Source organism: Falco biarmicus, chromosome 5, assembly GCF_023638135.1.
Source record: "Falco biarmicus isolate bFalBia1 chromosome 5, bFalBia1.pri, whole genome shotgun sequence".
Classification (NCBI taxonomy): domain Eukaryota; kingdom Metazoa; phylum Chordata; class Aves; order Falconiformes; family Falconidae; genus Falco; species Falco biarmicus.
In genome coordinates, this window is record NC_079292.1 from 37,528,039 (window position 1) to 37,539,298 (window position 11,260).

The 11,260-nt window shown below is 41.0% G+C and overlaps 1 protein-coding gene across 4 annotated transcripts in view; it reads right to left on the minus strand.

The window, feature by feature from the left end:
• The window catches only part of TBC1D30 (TBC1 domain family member 30), a 60,597-nt gene extending 49,576 nt beyond the window's left edge, over positions 1-11,021 (minus strand). The window contains exons 1-2 of one of the 4 annotated variants that reach the window (XM_056340650.1): positions 10,613-11,021; positions 8,084-8,248 (exon numbers count right to left, since the gene is read on the minus strand). In XM_056340650.1, coding sequence (XP_056196625.1) covers positions 8,084-8,248; positions 10,613-10,862 — 415 coding nt within the window. In that variant the 5' untranslated portion in view covers positions 10,863-11,021. The remainder of the gene's footprint in view (positions 1-8,083; positions 8,249-10,612) is intronic. The other 3 variants (XM_056340651.1, XM_056340657.1, XM_056340652.1) reach the window with 3 other exon arrangements.
• Between the last annotated feature and the right edge of the window lie 239 nt (positions 11,022-11,260).

The following is an 11,260-nucleotide window of genomic DNA, read 5'->3' on the forward strand; positions in this document are numbered from 1 at the left end:
ATCCTCACCCCCATCCTGTGAAACTGTGGGGGGAGTGAATGAGTGGCTGCGCAGTGTTTAGTCGCCAGCTGGGGTTAAATCACAACAAGGGCTTACCAACGCTACTGCTCATCAAGTGATCAAAGGTATATAAACTTACTACCTACAAGATCCATGCTCTGTGTGTACCCCACCCCCCATCAACAGCACAACTACACTTTAAGTCTGGGAACTTAGTTGATAGTTCTCTAGAAGAATATCCTGTGAGAGGCAACGGAGCAGCACCGGGCTGCACCACAATTTTACTGACTTGCTGCTCTGTTAAACTACTTCCACTCACACTGCTTCCGTGAGTCTCCAAGCTGGCTGCGCTACTCAAAGATCAGTTCCAAGATCATATTCTCATCAGAAGAAAGTAACCACTACCTAAAACCATTCCAGGATTACTCAGTTAGTGATTAGTTGTCAGCCTTTAGCACACAGATAATGCTTTCCATGTGGGTAACTTCCAACAGTACATAAAATACTGTGGTAGTAAACTCTCAATGGCATTTAAGAACAGAAATTGTTGCCCTTGCAAAACATCAACATCCTGTTCAGTGTTCCACACTGTTAGTATTATATTTGGTAACACTCACTTTTCTTTCTCCCAGACCCCCTAACAGATATCCATAATACACAATCTAATTTACATTTGCAAATACTAAAGATGACATACACCTACTCCTCGAAACACTTCTTCATGACCTAGTGCACAGCAATGAATTATGCTGTTTGCAGTCCTTCTCCTCCAAGCCTAATATTAAAAGGAAAGTAATCCTTCTCAGTCCAGGCTCCCATTGCAATGGAATAAGCTTTCAGATTTCCCAGAACCTCAGCTGGCTGAAGCAGAGTGAAATATGATAATCAAACAGCAGGTAATTTTATATTGCCCACTCTAGTTGATTCTTCTGAAGGGCTCACCAGTAATATTACTAGATGTCACACAACTTATTAATAATGCTAGATAACAATGAACATGTCTGGTAAGACCACACTTATGTCTACAGTCATTTTCCCTCATGCACAGTCCATACACAAAAGACTGGAAGGTGAATGTCAACCATCCAGATCAAAAGAACTGCTGCCCAGTGGTCCAATGCAGCTTACGGACCAACCACACAGCCCCCATCCCCACTGAGCCAAGCTCCGGCATCCCTAAATACAGGTTGTCTCTGGTTTTAACTGTCCCATTACCTCACTCCCGGCAAACCAGCACAAGACACAGAATGAACTACAAAATCCTTGTTAACTAATCCTCAGTCTACCTCCACGTCTTGAGTCATAAATAACAGAGAAAGCCTTCACTCTACGCAGCATAACTGTTTGACAAAAATAGCAATAAAAATTCAATAGCAATATTCTATTTATTTACACATGTATTGCTACAAATTCTTTAGTCAGTTGCCTAAAGAAAATTCAGCCTACCTTTGGCAACAGCTTAAGCAAACACCTTCAGATGACTATGACATTTTCAAGCTCACAATTCTGTTCCATTCCATTTCCCTTTCCCCACCAAAAGGCTTCAAAGGACAAAAGATCAGCTGGAACTAAATTAAGAACAATTCATTAGGAAAAACAAGAAGTAGCCACAAGCAACATTTCTTAAGTATGCATTTCAAGAAGCCAAGCATCAATTTTAAGGATCAAATTCATGAGCACCCACAAAGGGTACACACTAGTAATGTTACCAAGCACACAAATACAGATGAGGTAACAAGAAAGCTACTGAACTGAAACATGCAGCCAATTGAGTCATTTGAGGATGACTCACAGGAAATCAGACTCCACAAGATGCAAACCTCCTATTCTAACCTCATCAAAGGAGGAATGTACTTTCAACAGATAAGTAAATAGTTATTGCTATAAAAAGTGACTGAAGCAGATTCATCTGGCTGTAGACATCAGAGCTACTGAGTTAAATTTAAAATGTATTAGACCAACACCTTGAAAATGAGACATGGTTTTCTAAATGAATGACCTGTTTCACATCCACTTGGAAATCTAAATTAAGAGTTGGAGATTAACACAGCAAGTACATGATACTCACTCCTTTAATTGGAAATGAAACACTGGAAATCGCACAGATATTAGTATTTTTAAGTTTAATACAGAACATCCTTCTCTATATATTTCAGACATTAAAGTGAGGAACATGAAAAGCAAACACAAGCTTAAAATTTGGCCCCTAATTTATAACAATGGAGATTTGAGGGCAGAGGGTGTTGGCAAAATTGCCACAGTAGCAGCATTCACCGAGTAACTCAATTCTTCATAAAGAAAGAAAAAAAATTAAACCAGGCTAAAAGAGGTGTTCCAGGTTCAAGCATATTTATACAACTGCAACAGTACATCAAACTACTGGGAGGCGAGTGGGGAAAGACAGATAAGCCACATGCATGATTTGACCTGCATGAATATTACATAGGTACACAAGTGCTTGTCCCATGTTACAAGACATCTGATCCAGAGTGATAATCATAGAATCATATCATTGAATACCAGGTTGGAAGGGACCTCAAGGATCACATGGTCCAACCTTTCTTGGCAAAAGCAGGGTCTAGACAAGATGGCCCAGCTGAATCTTAAAAGTGGCTAATGCTGGGGAACCCACCACTTCTCTGGGGAGATTATTACAATGGCTGATTGATCTCATTCTGAAAAATCTTCCCCTCCTCCAAGAACCTCATGAAGTTCAAGTTCAATCAAATCAATATTAGCTGTGTTAACAGTTCACAGTATACTGTATTAAAGCTGTCCTTAGACCTTTAATCAAAATTTCATCCTATGAACTAAAATTTGTGAATGTTTGCCTTTGTTTTTTAAGAAATGTAGAGGGAAGAAGAAAGATGGAGAAAACAGGTGAGCAGATAATTAGTGCATGCAGGAAAAAAAACAAGGAAGAACATATGAAAGAGACCAAGGAACAATGTGAAGAAAACTCAGAGATGGGGAGTAGTCTGACTGACAGCTAGCACTACCACTGCAGGGTAGACAAGACACAGGGAAGAGGAAAAAGGAACACGGCTGAGAAGTGCAATATTTAAAGACTGGGATCAAGTGAGAAAAGCTAACGAAGAGTTAGGAAGGGGGGAAAAAAGTAGAAAATGGGACAGGACACACAGATGTGGCAGGACTGAAGCTAAAGAGAAACTCTGGAGGGAGGGAACGAGGAGACAGAAAACAGAAGTTTAATCTAGATGTTGAAGTACTTCTGCATATCTAAATTGCACTCATCCAGTTTCCTCTGAGTGAGTTCCATACACTGTGAGGAGAGTTGATGCTACAGAGACAGTAACATGTTCTCAGAAGTTGAGGAGGCTTCATAGCCCAGACATCTACCAGGAAACTCAGTCCATCCCCTGGGAACCATGTAGGGTACTAATCTGTGTGCAGATGCCAGTTTGTGCTGAGCGTCTATCCAGTTAAGATGCACTTAAAGAGATCACAAGTATTGCTAGTAAGTATATAAACAAACTTCTGAATATCTGTAGCTGGACTCCGAAACGGTCAGCTCACTGAGTCAGAAGCTTCTGAATAACCTCCACAACCATGTGGGAATTAATGATCTCAGTTAGAATTAAGAAGCCATGTGTCACCATTTTTCATCTACTTCACATATGGAACCTATTACTTCTTTTGTGAACAACATTTGTTTGACTGACTTTAAATCTTTTCATCCAATCATGGCCTGACCACATTTGTAAAGTACTTCCCTCCACGTTTAAAGAAAGGATATGAAAGCCATCAACCTATGAAAACCAGAGACGCATCTCTATCTCTGCACAAAATAAAATATTCTGTCTCCCTCTACTGGCTCTGCATTCAATCAAACCAGGAGGAGAAAAACTAGAAAGCTAATGTTTATTGTTATCTTGGAGAATTCTATTCAGGAGGCAATGCTGAAATAATGGAAGAATGATACTTATCCTTAATCGTAGTTTCTAAAACAGTATTACAACACAGCATACTAAAAGTCTTTCTGAACACAGCATGAGACCCATTTAAAGTTATGGTGCTATGTACCTATAATAGCTACACAGCACCGATGCAAAATTTTATACTGAATTATTTCTCCATAAAAAATACAAGGGAATATTAATGAACTTTCTGTTAATATAACTTCAACTTATTCTATATTGAATCAGATTTAAGCATTCCTGCTTGCTTCCAGCCAGACTGAGCAACAATTGAGCTGGATGATTTTACTTTTAAGTAATATATAGATAATACATGCATTCTTTTTTTTTTATTAAAATGACAGGCAATCAAGATTTGTGATTCAAGGAACCTCTGGTTTGCATTTTGATCAGTCAAAATTATATTTAACAATATAAGCAAGCTGTCACTATATAAAATACAGGAAGAGAGAAAAGAATGAGATGTCTTTTGTACATTCTTTAAATCATAGCTGCAAAGCCTTGATTTATTTTTTACTGAATTCCTTTTCTCAAATGATGCAATCAAGGACATAAAGCACTGCTTTCTTTCTAAGATGGGTTTGAAATAGTTCACAATGCTACAGAACAAACTTATATCTTGTTACTCCAAATAAGTCAAAATCACAAGAGTAAGAGAAATGTGTGCCTAGAAGCTATGTTTGCCGTCAGGCCATCACTGTGATTTTTCTCTTACTGCTTTTCTTCACTGGAGTATTTTATTTAAATTTTGGTTTTAAAAGTGTTACTAAAAGGAAACTGGTCAGTCATGTATCTTACAAACTAGAAGTACAGCACAGTGTACTGCTTTTAGCATGTATCCAACAAAACAATTTATCCAACCTCAACATAGCCATAGCCATTCATGTTTCTGGCCAAAATGCATTTCACTCTGCAGCCAACTTTGTTTTCTATGGTAATACCTATATGTATGCAAAACATGTATCAGCTACATGGGATAAAGCTGATCAACATAAATAAATGGGATCAACAGCACAATGAGAAAGACAGTAAGTTATGAAGTTGTCTCTGGCGACAGTTTGTTCCTCCATATTTACTCTATCCACTCAGGAGTTCAAAAGCTGCAGGCACTGTGCTGGGTATTGGTGGTCCTAAAGCACAAGCAAGCCCAACACGGGCTTCCAAAGCTGCCAGAGGGCCGTGCACAAGTCAGAGAGTGAGCACCAGACAGCTCCCTGTGCAGTCTGCAAAACTTGCAGATGCTGAACTGTCAGATACTGAACACACACAGTTTTAGGCATACAGTTTTTTAAACAGTACCTGTTTCTTACTCTGTTAGAGTAAGACTAAACCATGTTAGACACTTCATCAGAAAATAAGGGATCAAACTTATCAGCCCTGTAATTTCCTAACTAACTGAAGTTACCACTAGGAAGGCATTTGTCAGGCAATATGCACAAGGGTCTGAAAAAGCGAGAATTAAGCATCAACAGAATTTCCATCTTTTCTTGAAACTGTATTTGTTTGCAATTGGCCTACACACATTGTTTAAAGGTAGCATTCAAACATCTGAATGTGAAGTTAAGGTTAATTTAAAACTAGAGTTCTACCTCTACATAGAGATCTCATTATATGGGAGGAAAATATTCCCAGTGTATAAACATACAACAAAATTCTCTATGAATCAGTTGAAGAATCACTTCTTTTGAAACATTAGAATTAATGATAATGCAACTGTAATACATTTTAATTTGCCAAAAAATAACATACTTTAAAAGAAAAAATATTTTAAAAAATATTTTAACAACTTTTTCATACTTACTTGATAAACATTTTAGTTCTACGGGATATCATAATACTAATACTGTACACGAAAGCACATTATAAAGCTTTATGGCACATAACATTATACTGCAAGTACATGCTTTCATCAGAAAAATCTGGAACAATGAAAACTTCTACAATTAATAATAATGATTTGAATATGTAAAAATGAGAGGGTAGTCTACAGAAAATCTAGTTTCCAAGGGCTTCAGTGAGCAGAAAAACTCTCTTACATTCTGGTCCGGAGGAAGAGGTGTGCATTTTTTAATGTTCCACCACATTAACTGTTCTTTTTTTAAAGTTAAAAGAAAATAAAATAGATCTTTCCATTGTTTGCATAACAGTTTTGCTGAGACTTTAAGACTTAACTACATACTCAGCAGCTGCACTTCTCAAGCTACTCTAAGCAATCACCTTCTCCTGTGCACCCATTTCTACCACCCTCTGCAGAAACTAGGAACAGGGAACTCACAGAAAAGGAAAAAGGTCTTACCAGATCACATCTCCAATTTGATTATGTCCCACACAGTGGTTCCTACTACTACAAAGGAAATTGTACCAAAGCAAGAATAAATGGTTGGAGGGAAGATGAGTGGTGCCTGCCTTTGGACAGCTGTTGATCAAATAAAAGGCCTGATTACCAGGAAATTCAAAGTTGTACATCCTACAGGAAGAGCTTATTCCTGCATTCTCTGTATAGTGCTAGTACATCTACACTGAACAATAAAAACAGTCTCAATCTATTCCAGAGCAACTGAAGTTTCCAGGATTCATTCAACAAATCCCAGTGGCTTTGGATTAGATCTTGAAGCAAGAATTAACTAAGTTTTTGGTGCCCTGGAATATACATCTGGATTTCCAGAAATACAAGCTGAAAATGAACACTAGATAAATATGCTAAATTAATAATTAAAAACAAAAATCTCACTTGAAGAGATGTAATACACAAACCTACAAATAGTATTCAAAAACCTGCATGCACATGCATGGATATCAGGCAATAAACTGCATTACTTTAAAACTTCAGAACTTCAGCTATCTCAGTTGTTACCACATCTTAAACATAACACCCCATTAAGTGCAAAATGGTATCTGAAGTTTGTAAACATTTGTATTTAGGATGAAATTCCGTATCCCTTTCAGTCAATAGGTTTTTACCTAACAAATGAGGTCAGGATGCTCAGACCTTCAAAATTTATAGTCAAATCCTCTAAACACTCAAGACACATGCAAAATTCAAGTAGCCCCATTTAAAAGCAGACTACAGTATACGCTTAAGTGTTAATGGCACTGAGGACTCAGTTATCAAGCTGATGCTGAGAAAGAAGAGTAGGTAAAAGAAATATGCCTACGCAGTGCATGACAGCAAAGAACTTCCATGTTAGCTTTAAGTAAAACAAAGGGACACTTCCAAATGTTTAAAAATTACATTTCACGGTAATAGACAAACCCTTAACTAAACTACATTAGCACATGCCACTACATTAAGATTCTTTTAATGAAATTTTTACATGCATCTCAAAGCTCCTACAGGCATTTTTGTGAAAAGACCATGCTTTGTTTACTGTACCTGAATATTTGTGTACCTGTCACGCTGCATGTTAATGAAAAATAAGACAGGGAACATTAGGTTATTTTCACATGTCCTTTCTAAAGGTGTAATTTCTATTTATTTTTACATACAACATTACACGAAGCTTCATTTTAGCAGAACTAACAAAAGCACTTTAGCCTATCTTTAGATGACAACTTTGTCAAGTCAAATAAAAAGGTTTCACTGTGCTGGAAGAAAAGGCAAAAGAACGAAGAACAACATTTCTCCTCTTTCCCATGCACCCTCTCTGAAACCCCAAAACCACAGATGCTGATAAAGAGGTTTGAGGGACATAGGTTTGTTTTTACTAATACTCCTCATCTTGAATCAACTCAAAAGGAGTTACACACTACCAACAATGCTGTGGGAAAACAACTGCATGTGCTTTCTATAGTTTCCAGCAAGAAGAATTTCCATTTCCAGCTTCTCCCTTATAAACATATGAAAGCACACAGTTAAACACAGCAGGTACGCCAAAAAATTCAACTCAGGCTTTCTGTGAATTATAGCTGAAAAAGCCTGGCAGACAGCCCACAGTAAGGGCTGAGGCTATGGCAACCTTGCTGAGCGAGTTGAACTTTGTCTTTTCCCAGGTGCCACTGACATCACCGGAAACCAGTCTTATCTAATGAATAGCGTATCCTGGCCTCTTGACTTAAAATCAAGTGTGAGGGCTTAGTTGAAACACTGCCCACATTCACGAAGTAAACTACTTACACTAGTACACACGTACACGGAAAGTACTTACATCGTTTCTGGGAAACTGCCTGTAAACAAGCTGTGACAATATCACAGTTCTTCTGGACTTTTTGCACAAGCCTGTCTTTCTGCTTCAGAAGACGAAGCAACTTTGCTGACTGAACAGTAATTCTGTAATTCAGTTCTTGTTTTATAGTTGTTAGTTCAGCGACATCTGCCAATAAGTAGAGAAAATAACTTCAGTACAGGCCAAAACATTCACAGCTTATTGTAGCTGACACACAAAGGGACTTGGCCCATGGACATATACATATACAAACTTCCTATAAATTACAAGTTCTATTAACCTGGATAATTCCCAGTTATAAACATTTTCAGGATCTGAGCCAAAATCTTCAATTTTCTTTTAAACCAAAGTACTTCAACCTATTGCACATAATAATGTTCAAATTATAATGATATAAAAATTATACCATTATAAATTGGAAACATCACAACAGACGTAGCTAGAACATACCTACATTTGTGCAGCCTGTGTGTAAATTTTAAATACAGTACCTTCCAGAAGTTGCCTGTGGAAAATGTGCATGGGGAATAAACAAATGGTAACAGACAAAGGAATATGTTCAAGAAGGTGCAAGCAAAGCTAGAAATGCAACTCCAGGACGAGCTCTAAGTGGGGAACTCTTTCTACTAAGATGAAAACTGGGTGGCTTCACTCATGGCCACAGCTATTTCCACTGGTCAGTCACAGTGCCACCAGACCCCCTTAGCTCACCAAAATGTCTCAGCTTACTTCTACTGTTTCTATTGTCCCCCATGCAGTAAGCTTCAGGTCCAGGAAAAAAAAGGGAGTTGTTGGGGAGATGTCATAAGTCTATTAAATTTTTTTTTTTTTTTTTTTGAGTCTTCTGTTCTGATCTCTGAGGCACACCCCACCACTGAAAGCTTGGGTCTTTGCCTATCACATGCTGGCATCTTCAGCTCTTCCCTGTAATAGCCTGGTACAGCTTGCCACCAGCATCTAAACACCTGTCTGTTCCCTGCAGCTAAGTTTTCAAATCCTATCACTTTCAGTACAACCATGCCCCCCTGATGCTGGAAGAAAAATCAATCAAAAAAATCCATACATTGGTAACCTGATCCAATCAGAAAAATATTTATGCATCCAGGAGAAAGCTACTATTAGTGGGATGGTAAACTCTACTCATACAGCAAAACTTCTTCAATAATTCTGGAGAACTTAAAGAAAAGGACAAATTAGGCTGAAAGGACACTCAGTCATGGGAGAGTAAAGAGCAAGGTATGATTCCAAGGAAGGGGAGCCACTAGTAAAACCATCCTGTATTTTACAGACACTACCCTGTTTCAGCACATGCTGCTCAGCTGGAACTCCCAATCATTTGCACCAGGCAAGGTATTTGAAAACCACATCTGTGGATTTTGAGAGAAAAAAAATTAAGTTGTATCCCTACTGACTTGCACAGTCACCACAAAAGCAGTGAGCTGAATTTTATTCTTTCCTGCTCATGTAAGTTAACTGTCCCTGTAAAAACAATTCACTTTGTAGCAAAATTAATGCATTTAAATTCTACAAAATATATTCCCAAACAAATTTCTTGTTGATTCCCAGATTGCCACAGAACACACAGAAGAACCTGAGCTACATCCTGTAACATCAGATGGCATACCATCTCATTAAGAAGCCAAACACGGAAGCAGAAAGCTGTTTGCACAGGTCTGAAGAACTGGCACATTTATTCACCTCTTGCTTTTTCCCCCCCCCTTGTCTACAATGATTTAACGTCAGGAGAGAAAAGGCCTTTGTACACCCCTCCTAGCCAGGTCAGCTTGGAGTTGAAAATCTCATTCTTTCACAAACACACAGTGTTGTAGCTACTTCAGCTTTAGTAAGAATCCTTTATCATTTAGATTTTGATTGGCTGACTATTATATCTACTTTTTTTTATTACACCTTTTTTGTTCCTGGAAGACATGCTTACCTGCAAATAAGCTTTACAATTGTCAGGTTTAGTTTAAGTCCTCTAGAACTAAAAAGGACTTGAAAAAACCAACTACCTCTTATGGGACAGTATGCATTGCATCTCTTCTAGCTTAAGGAAAAAAGGAACTTAGCTTAAAAAAAAATAAGAGGAAAACTGGTCATTGATTCATTACCATAACTGAAGAAAAGCACTGAACTTACAGAAGCACAAAAGCGCGTGCAACCTGCCACGGAAACTCTAGCTGACCCCATTTTTGCTCCTCATCACCTAAAACAGAGGGAGGACGCAGCCCAGGGGCCCTTGGTTCGAGGAAGGCACCAGCTCCCTGCCCACGGGAAGGCTCCGGGGGGCACGGCCGCGCGCAGAGGCTGCTGTAACGCGTGAAGGAGGATCCATCCATCCATACATATAGACACGTGCGCACAGGCACGGAGGCAGGAGAGAGGGGACTACACCCTTCAAGCAGGACTCCCTTGCAGGCACTGAGAACAGCGAGGTGACAGGGGCCGCTGCCAGCCCCCGCGGGGCGGCAGGCAGGGCAGGGCAGAGCGGGGCGGCGGGGCGCGCTGTACCTTTCAGCCGCAGGTACTTGACCTGGCTCGGCCGCTGCTGCTGCAGCTCCCGGAGAACGCGGGAGCGAGCGTTGCCCGAGGGGGCGGCCGCCTCAGCGGCACTGTAGAGCTCGGTAAGCAGCCCGCTCACCAGCGATGAGGTGCGGCTGGACCGGCCGCTGCCAGGACCGTCCTCGTCCTCTTCCTCCTCCGCCAGGCTGTCGGCACTGCTGCCCGCCCGGCCGCCCGGGCTCGGCTCCCTCACCTCCATCTTACGAGGCCGGCCGGCAGCGCCGAGTTCCGGGCTCGGCCCGTCCCACAGCGAGATGCGGGGGGGGCAACCACGGGAAGGGGGCGGGAGAGCCCAGGCCGTCGGGACGCTCCCCCGGCAGGAGTGCCGCGGCCGCCCCGGCTCCCTCCCCACACACCGCGCGGCGTGGTAGAGGCCAGCGGCGGGCGGGGGCGTTGCACCTGCTGAGGGGAGGGCGAGGTCTCGCCTGCTCACGCAGCCTCACGGCGGTAACGCACAGGGACGGACCCTGGCGCGGCGTGGCGGGGCTGCCGCGAAGGTCGCCGCCGGCCTGCCGGTTACCTCGCCGGTGCAAGGGGCAGCCCCGAGCTTGGTTCGGTTAACGCCCCACGCCTCCTTGGAGGAAGGCCGAAACGCGC